The following is a 16,097-nucleotide window of genomic DNA, read 5'->3' on the forward strand; positions in this document are numbered from 1 at the left end:
AATATTGAATTGGTGATATCAGAGTTATGATTTCTACTTTTTGGATATGTATTAACTCTTTCATTTTGAAGGCCTTTGCAAACAGTTTGGATCCAGATGAGACGCCACAGAACGTGGCATCTAATCAGGATCCAAACTGTTTACTATTCTGATAGTATTCTTTGAAAAAAATGGAAGAAACTGCTAATTTTAGAAATTCGGCAGATGACATATTAGCGGACGACAAATTTCCCAGCATGCAAAGGTTTAAATAAAGCAAGTATACACTTTCAGCGGGTGATGTTTACAGGACTGGTGCCAAGTGCATTGTGGGTGGTGTCCAGGACCCTAAACAGCAAGGGGTCTTCTACCACACCCTAGGGGCTTTCAGGTAAATTATCTGGCATTTATGTCCCTTTTTAAAATGATGAGAGACATGTTGGGGAAGCTTGGCCTAATGCAGAAAAAATGTAGGGTGAAAGTTGTTCCTTCATACGGTGCAATTATTGAAAGAGACTTTTTGAGGCATTTTTTAGTCTTAACTCAAAATATTTACTTACGTCCATGCTTCTAACATTTTGGGCGTTTATTTTTCATTAGTATCATCTATCATGTATCTTGTGTAGCAGAATAAAATTTAAGGTACAGAATTTGGCAGTGGTTATGAAAAGATCCTTATTGAATTTATCATCACATACTCAGCAATCACGGAATAGATATATGTTATTGCAAGCCATATAGTTCTAGCAAAAGTTCTGTCCTCTGAATATTTAAGTGAGTTAAAAATCAAATGTTGTCAAATCTGTATGTGATTAAATTAAAGCTAGGATGTATAGAAAAATAGTTAGATATAAATGAATCACTATTGATTTAACATAATATTTACATTTTACCTGGCTAATGTTTTCTCATAGTACAAATCTGAAAATGAGACTTTTAAAATTCAGGACAAAGCCAGGGCGTGGAGAACGGACTCTGTCCATGTCATGTAGTGACAAGATGGCGCGCTGGAATGTTGTAGGCTTGCAGGGAGCGCTGCTATCTCACTTCCTGTCCGCGCCCATATACCTGGATTCCATAGTAATTGGAAGGTAGGTGATCCATCATGACCTTGCAGGGAGTGCTGCTATCTCACTTCCAGTCCGCGCCCATATACCTGGATTCCATAGTAATTGGAAGGTAGGTGATCCATCATGACCTTGCAGGGAGTGCTGTTATCTCAATTCCTGTCCACGCCCATATATCTGGATTCCATAGTAATTGGAAGGTAGGTGATCCATCATGACCCTGCAGGGAGTGCTGCTATCTCACTTCCTGTCCACGCCCATATACCTGGATTCCATAGTAATTGGAAGGTAGGTGATCCATCATGACCTTGCAGGGAGCGCTGCTATCTCACATCCTGTCCACGCCCATATACCTGGATTCCATAGTAATTGGGAGGTAGGTGATCCATCATGACCTTGCAGGGAGCGCTGCTATCTCACTTCCTGTCCGCGCCCATATACCTGGATTCCATAGTAATTGGAAGGTAGGTGATCCATCATGACCTTGCAGGGAGTGCTGCTATCTCACTTCCTGTCCGCGCCCATATACCTGGATTCCATAGTAATTGGAAGGTAGGTGATCCATCATGACCTTGCAGGGAGTGCTGCTATCTCACTTCCTGTCCGCGCCCATATACCTGGATTCCATAGTAATTGGAAGGTAGGTGATCCATCATGACCTTGCAGGGAGTGCTGCTATCTCACTTCCTGTCCACGCCCATATACCTGGATTCCATAGTAATTGGAAGGTAGGTGATCCATCATGACCTTGCAGGGAGCGCTGCTATCTCACATCCTGTCCACGCCCATATACCTGGATTCCATAGTAATTGGAAGGTAGGTGATCCATCATGACCTTGCAGGGAGTGCTGCTATCTCACTTCCTGTCCACGCCCATATACCTGGATTCCATAGTAATTGGAAGGTAGGTGATCCATCATGACCTTGCAGGGAGCGCTGCTATCTCACATCCTGTCCACGCCCATATACCTGGATTCCATAAAAATTGGAAGGTAGGTGATCCATCATGATCTTGCAGGGAGTGCTGCTATCTCACTTCCAGTCCGCGCCCATATACCTGGATTCCATAGAAATTGGAAGGTAGGTGATCCATCATGACCTTGCAGGGAGTGCTGCTATCTCACTTCCTGTCCACGCCCATATACCTGGATTCCATAGTAATTGGAAGGTAGGTGATCCATCATGATCTTGCAGGGGGCGCTGTTATCTCAATTCCTGTCCAGACCCATATTCCTGGAATCAATTGTAATTGGAAGGTAAGTGACCCATCATGACTCATCTTGCCCATCTTATGCAGCGTCTCATCTGGGTCTATGCTGTTTGCCAATGCCTTTTTCTAGACGCTAGGCACAAATGGGTTAAACTGCCGGATGGATCTCAACTTAAATAGTTGAATTACCTTTATGTGTAGATGAGCCCCAAGACAGGAACTAACGCTGTAGCAAGTTTTTGTAGAAATATTGCACTTCATCTGCTTTTCATGTTAAAAAAGTTGTGTTTCAATTTCCTTTTTAAGTGCAGGTTTGATCTTTGCTACAGCATTCTCAAGTAACCCTAATGTGAAGATGAACTTAAAGCAAGGGTGTGATTTTTTTTAGCAGAATTATGACCCTTTGTCTATTTTGCCACTTAAGAAAAATTAGTCCCATTCTTTTTAGCTTGACTATTATATATGAAATATATACAGTGGAGCTATCCTACTCACCCCAGCGTCGGCGTTTCCCTTCCCGTTAGCGCTAGTGTGCAAATGTTAAAGTTTGCGTACTACCCCAAGTATTACCTATGTTCTTTTACATATTGCTTTTATATTTTGCATACTTCTTTACCAACATGACCCCAATCTATAAACAAGAGCAGACAACTGTATCAAGCATTTTGACAGAATTATTGCCCCTTTTATACTTAGAATATGCATATTAGAATATGCATATTATTGATAAATCTATGTTAAAGTTTGCGTACTACCCCAAATATTTCCTATGTCCTTTGACATATTGCTTTCATATTTTGCATATTTCTTTACCAACATGATGCCAATCTATAAACAAGAGCAGACAACTGTATCAAGCATTTTGACAGAATTATGGCCCCTTTTTATACATAGATAATTGAACATGTTGCTTAAATTGCCATAACTTCTTTATTTATGATCACATTTGATTCACACTGTGACAAAACAACACTTACCTGACATACCAGAATGCACTCCGCCCAAACCATCGCCCATGCCCCACCCCAGAATCCCCCCCCCCCCCAGATAAATTTTTTTTCCCCTTATTTTTTGAAAGATCATCTATTAAATGACCACACACCCACATTATATCCCCCCCCCCCCCCTCCATGATGGCTAACGTTATACTGTCAAGCACTCAAATAGTTGAGCGCGCTGTCCTCTGACAGCTCTTGTTATGTTTTCAACTCGTCCCTAATGGCTTTGACAATTTCTTTGCAATTATGGCCCTTTATCTGTTTTTATGCCCCCAAAGCAGGGCATATAGTGATCGCACTGTCGGTCCGTCTGTCTGTCAGTCTGTCTGTCTGTCAAACTTTGCGTTTAGGTTTCGAAAAATGCTCATAACTTCTTTGTCGCTTCAGATGTAGCATTCATATTTGGTATGCATGTGTATATGGACAAAGCCTTACAATACGTACACAAATTTTGACCGCTTTGACTTTACCTTGAACTTAGGGTCCCCGTTTAGGTTTGAAAAATGCTTTAGGTTTCGAAAAATGCACATAATTTCTATCGAAGTGTTTATCGGGGGCATATGTCATCCTATGGAGACAGCTCTTGTTTCACCTTGCAATATATGCTCCCAATATTTATTTTTTTCAACTATACTGACTTGGCCGATTTTGCTGAAATTTTCACTGGTGAATGATCTTAATTTTAATATAAGTGTAAAGAAAGGAAATTCGACTGCAACAAGTTTTGACCAAGTTTTCATAGCCATTGGTCTTTGTTCTCTGTAGAAAATAAAGTTGATTTGTCTATGTCAAATAATTTGTCGTGTGGGGGCATAGGAGTCTGTGACACATTTTAAGTAAATGGGTACCTGGCAAATTTCAATTGGAGAATATTTATATAATACAAATCATGATAATCTGTCCATTTGTATGAAATAAGGAGATGAATACTGGCATTTCTGTTTGATGTTTATGTACAATAACCTAATAAAATGAATGCATGTAAATATAAAATAATCTCTCTAGAAATAGAGAGGGGGATAAAGACGATCAATAAACCCAGCACTCTTACTTAAAACATGAAGCCCCGCACTCTTAATAAAAAGCAGTCAAAGATAATGGCAAAACATAGAAAACATGATGAAGTGCCATATTTAGGCCTGTACTAGAAAAGTGCAATTCATATTGAGAAAAACAACAATGTCTAGCTAGCTTTACAGTCAGGATGGTGAAATATCAAAATTAATAATAGTGTATGTCCTAGTGAAACAGTGCAATCACATTATGCATTTCCTCTATAAACTTTCAGTCTTGTTCATATAATATATTATAAGAGAAACTTTGTAGCTGTCAGTGTCAATTATACTTGAAACTGTTGTATAATTGTCGGACTTATGAGACTATTGTAAGACTAAAGGATAATTGCTCTTCTTTATATACAGTTTAACAATTATTGCATATGTTTCAGTGTTAAAGCCCTGTTTTTCCAAAAATGCATCTTTGTCTTTGAAAAAAGCATCAGTGTAAATGAAGTTTAAATAACTGAAAAAAATATTATTTAAAGGAAATGTATTGAGTAATTATCATGTTTAAAAGCACTAACTGCAGATAGAATGTACACTTTACTGTTGGCATGACAATGTATTTGATAATATTTATCTTTAAAAAAACAACACTTATTGCAGATAGAATGTATTTATTGTTGGCTTTGTACAAGCAGCCTATTTACTCAATATTCTTTAAAGTCATCAATGACGCGAGGCCTATTGCCTGTGTAAAAACTAAAAATAGTACCTGAGGATTACTCTTTTTACAATTTCAATGAGATTTTTGTATTTTGGATGTCCATTCATTTTTGTAAGATGTCCATTCATTTTTTGTAAGATGTCCATTCATTTTTTGTAAGATGTCCATTCATTTTTTGTAAGATGTCCATTCATTTTTTGTAAGATGTCCATTCATTTTTTTGTAAGATGTCCATTCATTTTTTGTAAGATGTCCATTCATTTTTTTGTAAGATGTCCATTCATTTTTTGTAAGATGTCCATTCATTTTTTGAATGTATGAGGGGAACATTTAGTAAAGAAAGACATAAAGACATGATTGTCTTTTGCCATTCTTTTTTACAATGTTGTCAGTTTGAAATTAAATGTTTAATGTTTCTCAAAAAAATGCCAGATTATGGTTTGATTTAAGGTAAATTGCATGTAGAACAATATGTGTTTCCATGCTTAGTAGTCTTGCTTCACATTCACATTTCAGTTGCCCATTTGACTCAGAAGCGATGGCCAGGTCTATTGTTGGTCGTAGTCATGGTGACGATGCTCTGCCTACTGGATATACGATCCACAAGCCTCACTTCCTGCACAGCAGACAGACATTTGAATTCAGTCGCTCTGAAGTGGCATCTCAACATCACGATATCAAAATTGTTCCTAGTTCTGTTGGTGAGTGCTCTGAAATCTTGTATCTTGTAATCTTATATAACTGTGATGTAAAACAAAAATAGTTTGTTTTTTTTACCTCTTTTTTTGTCTACATGACTTAAAAAGTTTTTTGCAGACAAGACTCATGCGTTTTCAACATTAGTGTTTTGTTTTGGATTTCATTTGTAGCGGTGCCTTTTTACTTCTTTTCTATTGCTTTTCAATGATCATGTAGTTTACAGTAATAATACAAATACTGCACATTTTTATGCTCCCCAAAAACAATTTGGGGGGGGGGGGGAGCATATAGTCGCCACTTCGTCTGTCCGTCTGTGTGTCTGTCCGTGCACAATTTTTGTCTGGGCTATTTCTCAGCAACTTATGACTGGAATTCAATGAAACTTTATGGGAAGCTTCACTACCAAGAGGAGATGTGCATATATTCAGCGGTTTCTGGTCGGATGATTTTTCACAGAGTTATGGCCCTTTGAAATTTTCCATTAACTGTACTGATAGTGCAATTCTTGTCCGGGCTATTTCTCAGCAACTAATGACCGGAAATCCATGAAACTTTATGGGAAGTTTCACTACCAAGAGGAGATATGCATATTATCAGCGGGTTCTGGTCGGATGATTTTTTTACAGAGTTATGGCCCTTTGAAATTTTCCATTAACTGTACATATAGTGCAATTCTTGTCCGGGCTATTTCTCAGCAACTAATGACCGGAATTCAATGAAACTTTATGGGAAGCTTTACTACCAAGAGGAGATGTGCATATTATCAGCAGGTTCTGGTCTTATGATTTTTCAATGAGTTATGGCCCTTTGAAATTTTCCATTAATTGTACATATAGTACAATTTATGTCCGAGCTATTTCTCAGCAACTAATGACTAGAATTCAATGAAACTTTATGGGAAGCTTCACTACCAAGAGGAGATGTGCATATTATCAGCGGGTTTTGGTCTTATGATTTTTCACAGAGTTATGGCCCTTTGAAATTTTCCATTAACTGTACATATAGTGCAATTCTTGTCCGGGCTATTTCTCAGCAACTAATGACTGGAATTCAATGAAACTTTATGGGAAGCTTCACTACCAAGAGGAGATGTGCATATTATCAGCGGGTTCTGGTCGGATGATTTTTCACAGAGTTATGGCCCTTTGAAATTTTCTATAAAAAAAATCTTTTCCCCCCAACTACTGTGCCCTCAACACGTTTCCTTTTATCTGAATATATAGTGCAATATTGTGACAAAAAAAAACTTGGGGAGCATCACCCGTCTCCGACAGTTTCTTGTATTTATTTGTTTTTTGTTTGTTTTTTATTGGGGGAGGATGTTACTTCCTTATCAGAAAGAACATTGTTATTAGTAAGATAACAGTTTTGTCATAACTGGAAAGAGTGACAATTGATTAAAGCCCCATTCTACAAATACTGAAAAAATAACTTTACGGGAATTGATAAATTTCTTAAAATTCAAAATGAATTTTGAATTGGTCAAATGATTTCAATTCACATATAACCAATGTTTCAGTTTCTGTAGAATGATGCAATATTTTGACATGCCTCTGAGGTAAATACAATTGGTGCATGTTGTTCATACGAAGTGCACATTAAGTGAAGTACATAAATGACCCACCTCATGCAAAAGTGGGTCTTATGCCATAAACAGCCAGCATTGGTCCATACCAGCCTGCACAGTTTCACAGTCTAGACAGGAGCTACCCTGTCCTCTTTAAAGGCTCACAAGGTTTCATGGTCTCATGCGCAGAGAGGGTAGCTCCCAATGGAGGTCATGTTCTTATTAAACAAAAAGCTTTACAACATAGAAATAATAAAATATATATCTTACCAACAAAGGTTAACAGGGTTATAAACAACTTGTTTTATAAGAACCGATTTTATGTTAGCATGGGCAGGACTAATTCATTTTGGTGGTTAGGGGCTTTATTATTTTCACTTTTAATTTTAAATTAAATATTCTACCTCACTGAGTTGTATTGCATGGTAAATGTATATATCTCCCTGATATTATTCTACATTTCACAACATAGCATTTAATAAATGGTAATGTTAACCAGGTCTTGGATGGTTCCATACATCGGCAGGAGGGGTAACAGATGTAACTGTTCTAGGGAAAAAGCAGGGCATCACAGCCAAGCATGTGGACACAGATATGTCCTGGTAGGATGATGTTCATAATGGTTTTCATAAAACATCTCTTCAATTGTATTGATGAAATAATTAACCCATTCATGCCTAGTGGACTCTCCCATCCTTCAAAATAGGATCAATTTATTTCCAAAATTAGGGATGTCTAGTATATTTATTTATATATTTACAATATTTCTTACAGAAATTCCTTTAAGCAAACAGCGCAGACCCTGATGAGACGCTGCATCATGCGGTGTCTCATCTGGGTTTACGCTGTTTGCCAAGGCCTTTTTTCTAGACGCTAGGCATAAATGGGTAAAGGGAACACTACTAAGGTATAAACAATGTATTGATTCTTATAGTTGAATTTCTATCATTGTTGTTCTGTAACCTATTACAAATTGTGGATTTGGTGTCTTTAATTAGGTGTTCAATTTGCAATCATTAACTTGTCAAATGTCAGTCCCATTTTGTATACCAGAACTGTTGCCTTTATTTATATCAGAGTTTATCCTTTTTCTAAAGGACCTGTTTTTGTCCCCTACCGGTTTCACCAGAGGGGACTTACGGTTTGCGCTCTGTGTGTCTATTAGTCCGTCAGTCTGTCACACTTTTCTGGATCCTGCGATAACTTCAAAAGTTCTTAATATTTTTTCATGAAACTTTACGACCACAATACAAAATGATTTCTTTCTATCTCAATATAAAAACGCAATATGCGTTCACACAACAATTGTTTTGCCATAAAAACTATGCACACTATATAAACAATCATCGTTGGAATCCTTAATATCAACAGTTAATGTTCGCGGTTTAAGCAATAAAAACAAAAGATTACACATTTTTGAATGGCTTAAAGGTTTAAATCACTCAATATACATGCTACAGGAGACCCACTTATCAAAAGATAATTTTGAAAAATGGAAACAGGATTGGCCCGGGAAATTCGTTTATAGTGGAAATAAAACAAACAGCGAAGGGGTTGGGATTTTTATTCATCCTAAAAGCAATATAGAAATTATCCAAAGCACAGAAATTATAGAGGGTCGATTACTTTCTGCCGATATTAAAATTCAAAATAAAATTATCACATTAATTAACGTTTACGGACCAAATTCTGACGACATAACACTTTTTAATACACTACAAAACTACCTGCTCAAGCATAATGAAAAATCATACATCGTAGGTGGAGACTTTAATACTGTCTTGAACACAAATATAGATAAGAAGAATGGAAGTAATAAAACACACTCAAAATGCAGAAATATTCTTCTAAATATAATATCGACATGCGAACTAACAGATATTTGGAGAACTAAACACCCAGAAAAATTACAATATACCTGGCATTCAAATACAAAACCACCAATACATTGTAGACTTGATTATTTCCTGATATCTGAAAACTTATGTAACTTAATCAATATATGTAGCATAAAACCTGGATATAAAACCGACCATTCTCTAGTATATTTATCAATCAACGAATCTCTTTTAGGAAAAGGCCCAGGTTATTTCAAATTAAATAACTCTATTTTATTAGATATTGAATATCAAGAAAAGATTAAGATAAGTATAAACGATGTGGTAAATGCTAACCCAGACTCAAATCCGAATACAATTTGGGAAATTATAAAAGGTACTGTACGAAATGAAACTATTAAATATACGTCCTACAAAAAGAAACAAACCCAAATAGAAGAAAACACATTGGAAGAGGAGATTCGCCTGATCGAAAAACAAATGGTTTGCAATAATAATAATAATAATAATAATAATAATAATAATAATAATAATAATATAAATAACAATAACGACGAGCTTTCAGAATTAATCAAACAAAAACAACTGAAACTAGAACAAATTTATGAAACAAAAATAAATGGTTCAATACTTAGAGCTAAAGCTATCAAAATAGAAAACAATGAACATAATACAGCCTATTTTGCAAACCTAGAGAAGAGAAATGCCGAAAGAAAAGCAATTAATACACTTCTCGAAAAATGGTAAAACACTTAAAACAAAGGATGAAATCATGGAAGCCGAAGTAAGATACTATAAAAACCTGTTTAAAAATGATTTACCAGAAGAAAAAGATGATAACAACATTTTTTTCAGCACTGAAATTAAAACATTAACCAACGAAAGCAAACAATTGTGTGAAGGAAAACTTAACGAATATGAATGCGGAATCGCACTGTTAGAAATGAGTAACAACAAAAGCCCAGGTTCAGATGGCCTAACAGTCGAGTTTTATAAAATGTTTTGGAACACGCTGAAGCCCTATTTTATAAATTCAATAAATTATTCGTTTGGTAAAGGCGAACTTACTGAGTTGCAAAAACAAAGTATTATCACACTTCTACCTAAAGCAGGAAAAAATTTAGATTATCTCGCAAACTGGAGACCTATAAGTTTATTAAATACAGACTATAAAATTGCTACAAAAACCATCGCGAACCGAATTAAAAAATGCCTACCTGAAATTATATCCTTTGACCAAACCGGATTTATGAAAAATCGATACATTGGAGAAAATGTCCGTTTGATATTTGATGTAATAGAACACTTAAATGTAAAACAAAAACCTGGACTGTTATTTTTTGCAGATTTTGAAAAAGCTTTTGATAGCCTTAACCATTCATTTATACTAAAATGTCTTAAGAAATTGAATTTTGGGTCAAGCCTGATTAAATGGGTCGAAGTATTTTACACTAACATAAAAAGTCTAATCATAAACAATGGGCATCTTTCAGATAGTTTTGAAATAAAAAAAGGAGTCAGACAAGGCTGTCCATTATCATCCACATTATTTATTATATGCTTGCAACTATTGTCAAACTACATTGAGCAAAATAGCAAAATTAAAGGAATAAATGTATTGGGAAAAGAAATAAAACAATCCTTCTTCGCCGATGACGCAACTTTTTTCATCAATGGATGCGAGCAATCATTTAGAGCATTGGTGGAAACCCTAAATGAATTCAAAAAGATATCAGGACTAAACCTTAATACCGCGAAATCAACGATATTACGAATTGGATCCTTGAACAAAACCAACATCAAATTCTGCAATGAAAGACCTTTTATTTGGACATCTCAAGAAGCAAAAACTTTAGGAATTACTTTTTGTAACCAAAGTGAGTTGAATTTACAAAATAATCTAATCCCAAAGCTAAATGAGTTTAACACATGTTTAAAACAATGGCAACACAGGAAACTTACCTTAATGGGCAAAATTACTGTCATTAAAACTTTTGCGTTGCCAAAATTAATCTACCCATTTTCAGTTTTACCAAACCCATCGAGCTCAATACTGAATAGTATAACAAACAGTATATTTAACTTTATATGGGACAACAAGCCGGACAAAATTAAAAGAAAAACTTTATATAAAAAGTATGAAAGTGGTGGTTTAAACCTTACAAACATTAATAAATTCTTAACTTCAATAAAAAGTAGCTGGATAAAAAGATATTTAGACTCAGAAAACTGTGGTAAATGGAAACTTTTATGGGACTTGATATTAAATAAATATGGAAACGAACTAATTTTTGAAAGCGAACTTAGTGAAAAAACTATAACAGAAATAAGCGGAGGTAACACTTTTTTCCACGACGTCATTACATCGTGGTCTGCAGCAAATACAATATACAAGTCACGACATTCACAAAAACGCATCAAAAAGGAAATAATATGGAATAACAAGTCAATAACAGCAAACGGAAAAACATTATTTTATCGCGATTGGTATGACAGAGGGATAAAATACGTATATCAACTTTTTGACTTTAGAAATAAAACCATGTATAATTTTGAAAACATTAAATACCTCTACGACATCAATAACAATGATTTTATGAAATTCAATACCCTAATCACATCAATCCCAAAAGAATATAAAACTGAAGAAAGCATTCATGACCTTGATATCAATCAACCAGACGAAACGTTGTCAAAAGCAATAATCAAAACAAAATATCCTAATAAATTCATATACAATATTCAGTTACAAAACGAGGACAATGACATTCTTGAAAACAAATGGAACACGAATTTTACCGATATAGACTCAACCACTTGGAAAAAAATCCATATTGTTCCCCACATTTCAACCATCGACATGTCTTTACGCAGCTTTCAATATAAATTTATCATGCGAATCGTCCCCACAAACACATATCTTTTTAAATGCAAACTAAGCAACAGCACATTATGTGATTTCTGTCAATCACATATCGAAACAATAGACCACTTATTTTGGGAGTGTCAACACATTCAAATAATATGGAAAAAGATGGAAACGTTTCTTGCCAGTCAAAACATATTAATTGAAATAAATAAAACTCATGCTTTCTTTGGATGCACTGAGAAAAAACTACACTCTGATGTTTTTAACTTTATTGTGATACTATTAAAATCTTTTATATTTAAAATGAAATACAAAAAATGCATACCAACCTTTCCTCACTTTATTGAATACCTAAATACGAGAATAAAAATTGAATCTGAGATTGCCCTTGTAAAAAATAAATATGAACAACACCAAAAAAAATGGATTCAATTTAGGTGAATCATACATTCTACAAACCACAAATAATGCTACCCAGACAAATTTTATGGCAAAACAATTTAATAAAAAAAAAAATCCTTCTAAAAACAATAACAAATACTTACAACAATTCCATTGAAACAAATCTTGTTGTAAAATATTTTCTTTACTTTTTCTAGATATAAAATCTCTATGTTTAGTAAACATAGTTATTAGTTTTATGTTTTTGCTATAAATCACAAAGCTCTTTATCTAACATTGGCAATGTAAACAATTTTTAAAATATAATCACGCATACGCTAAATATTTGATATGTTATAGTTCAAAATGTACATTATTATCATACACTTTCTTATGTTTTTCCGTATTCTAGTAATTATGGATGTAAACTACAATGTAAAGAAATGTGAAAAATAAATGAAAAAAAAAAATAAAAAATTTAAACATGGATAGATGGCAATATGGACATTATGCACGTCATTTCATTTTGTTCCTACGTCAAAAATTCTGGTTGCTATAGCAACAAATATATATATTTTTTAATTATATTTCTGAGAATGTTGGAGCCGGTAGGGGACATATTTTACTTGGCAATAGTCTTGTTATTTCTGATTTATGTAAGTAAAATGTGTTATTGATTATAAGGGTTTATAAAACTTTGTATCTATTTAAGATACAAAGTCGTGACTGGTATGGCAAAAGGTGATAACAAAAAACTGTCAATTTTAGTGTGTCCAAATAGGACTGTGTTATAACTGTGAAGTATTCAGTGCTAAATCAACCACACAGAAGCCACTTGCTAATTTGTTTTGGGCTCCCCTGAGCACAAATAACCTGTCATGCGGCATGCAAAGTCAATTTGCCTTGTTAACACTCTAGAAGCCACATTATATGTCCAATCTTCATGAACTTTGACCAGAAGATTTGTCCCAATAATATTGTGGTCAAGTTTGAAAATGGTTCCAGTTGGAAAACATGGCCCCCAGGTGGTGGGGTATTTGTCCATGTATGGCTTTAGTAAAACCTTGTTTACACTCTAGAGCCCATATTTATTGTCTGATGGTTATGCAAGTTGGTTAGAACATTTGTTCCAATGATATCTTGAATGAGTGTGAAAATAATTGCGGTTTGTTTAAAACAACATGGCCATTAGGGGGCGTTTTTTTTTTCCTTATATGGCTTAAGTTAAACCCTGGTTATACTCTAGAGGCCATATTTATTTAATGTCCAATCTTCATGAAACTTGGTCAGCAAATTTGTCCCAATAATATCTTGGACGAGTATGAAAATGGTTCTGGTTGGTTAAAAAACATGTCCACCAGGGGGCAGGGCAATTTACCTTATATGGGTATAGTAGAATCGTGTTGACACTCTAGGAGTCACATTTATTGTCTGATCCTCATTAAGCTTGGTCAGCAGATTTGTCCCAATGATTTCTTGGATGACTTCAAAAATGGTTTCGTTTGGTTGAAAATTATGGCCACCAGGGGGCCGGGCATTTTACGTTATATGGCTAAAGTAAAACCTTGTAAACACTCTAGAGGCCACATTAATTGTCCTATTTTCATGAAACTTGGTAAGAATATTATGTATCAATGATATCTTGGATGAGTTTTTAAATGGTTCTGGTTTGTTGAAAAACATTGCCTTCAAGGGGTTGGGGGAATTTTTATGCCCCCTGATCGAATGATCGAGGGTATATTGTTTTTGGACTGTCTGTTTGTCTGTCATTCTATCTGTCATTCTGTCCCAAAACTTTAACCTTGGTCATAACTTTTGCAATATTGAAGATAGCAACTTGATATTTGGCATGCATGTGTATCTCATGGAGCTGCACATTTTGAGTGGTGAAAGGTCAATCCTTCAAGGTCAAAGGTCAAATATATGGCTTCAAAGCCGCGCAATAGGGGGAATTGTGTTTCACAAACACAGCTCTTGTTCTTCATATGGCTATATTAAAACCTTGTTAATAATCTAGAAATCACATTAATTGTCAAATCTTCATTAAACTTGGTCAGAAAATGTGTTCTAATGATATTTTGAAAATGGTTCTGGTTTGTTGAAAACATGGCTGCTAGTGGGCTATATAAAAACCTTAATTAATTATTGTTTATGCTCTAAGTCACATTTATAGTTAAATATTCATGAAACTTGGTCAAAACATTTGTTGTAATGAGCGACATAGGGCCTTTAAGCCCTTTTGTCTGTCCTTGTTTTTGCTTGGTCACATTTGCCTTGTCAACTCTCTAGAGGCTGCTTTTGTTGTCAAATCTTCATGATAGTTATGCAGAGTGTTTGTCTAAATGATACATTTGCCCCATTTGAAACAGCGTCATGTTATCAAAAAACTATGACATTATGTCAAATGCAAGAAAAAGCTTATGAGCTCTTTAAATGCTTTATATGTATTGTCTTATATTCAGAAACTTGGTCAATAGGTCAAGTTGATGAAAAGGGCTAGAGAACGCTCTAGACTGCACATTTATTGACCAATCATCATGAAACTTAGTCAGAGCATGGAATGTTTTCTAAATGATGTTTTGGTCAAGTTTGAAACTTGATCACAAACTAGGCCACGAGGTTATTATATAGAAAAATGCTTGGGAACAATCTAGAAGTCACATGTTTTGCCCAATAATCATCAAACTTGCTCAGATCATTTTATTTTATGATACCTAAATTGGGTATGAAAATGACTCTGTTCGGTTCAAAGATCAGGATTGCTAGGGGGCGGGGCATTTGTCCTTAAACAACTACAGTGCAATCCTATAATCACTCTAAAAGTCACATTTTGTGTCAAATCTTCATTAAACTTGCTCAGAACATTTGTTCTAATGCTTTATCAATTAAGTAATGGAAAACGGTGGCAGCCAGTGAGCAAGGAAGTTTTCCTTACATGGATACAGTGAAACCTCGTGAACACTTAAGAAGTCACATTTATTGTCCTATGTTCATGAACCTTGCTAAAAACATTCAATCAACTGATATATTGAGAGAGATAAACAAGATGTGTTTGTGAAACACAATGTCCCCCTATATGATGTTTGACCTTGAAGGATGACCTTGACCTTGTGAAGGATGACCTTGACCTTTCACCACTCAAAATGTGCAGCTCCATGAGATACACATGCATGACAAATATCAAGTTACTATCTTCAATATTGCAAAAGTATCCATAACATAAGCGATTTGGGCCACATATATTTGACCTCTGACCTTGAAGGATGACCTTGACCTTTCACCACTCAAAATGTGCAGCTCCATGAGATGCACATGCATGCCAAATATCAAGTTGCTATCTTCAATATTGCAAAAGTTTTTATAAAATAAGCGATTTGGGCCACATATATTTGACCTATGACCTTGAAGGATGACCTTGGCCTTGACCTTTCACCACTCAAAATGTGCAGCTCCATGAGATACACATGCATGCCAAATATCAAGTTGCTATCTTCAATATTGCAAAAGTATTCATACAATGAGCAATTTTGGCCACATATATTTGACCTCTGACCTTGAAGGATGACCTTGACCTTTCACCACTCAAAATGTGCAGCTTCATGAGATACACATGCATGCCAAATATGAAGTTGCTATCTTCAATATAGCAAAAGTTATTGCAAAATGTTAAAGTTGGCGCAAACAGACAGACCAACAGACAGGGCAAAAACAATATGTCCCCCACTACTATAATGGGGGACATAAAAATTATTCTGGCCTGTGGG

The 16,097-nt window shown here is 35.1% G+C and overlaps 1 protein-coding gene across 3 annotated transcripts in view; it reads left to right on the forward strand.

The window, feature by feature from the left end:
• LOC127844802 (tRNA-specific adenosine deaminase 1-like) overlaps positions 1-16,097 on the forward strand; it is a 58,301-nt gene that overhangs the window by 32,602 nt on the left and 9,602 nt on the right. For all 3 annotated transcript variants that reach the window (XR_008032897.1, XM_052375301.1, XM_052375302.1), the window contains exons 6-9: positions 274-370; positions 927-1,070; positions 5,496-5,680; positions 7,745-7,847. Coding sequence is in view for 2 of the 3 variants with exons in the window: in XM_052375301.1 (XP_052231261.1) it covers positions 274-370; positions 927-1,070; positions 5,496-5,680; positions 7,745-7,847 (529 nt within the window). In the remaining variant the exon portion in view is untranslated. The remainder of the gene's footprint in view (positions 1-273; positions 371-926; positions 1,071-5,495; positions 5,681-7,744; positions 7,848-16,097) is intronic.

This window comes from Dreissena polymorpha, chromosome 9 (genome assembly GCF_020536995.1).
Source record: "Dreissena polymorpha isolate Duluth1 chromosome 9, UMN_Dpol_1.0, whole genome shotgun sequence".
NCBI classification, from domain to species: Eukaryota; Metazoa; Mollusca; class Bivalvia; order Myida; family Dreissenidae; genus Dreissena; species Dreissena polymorpha.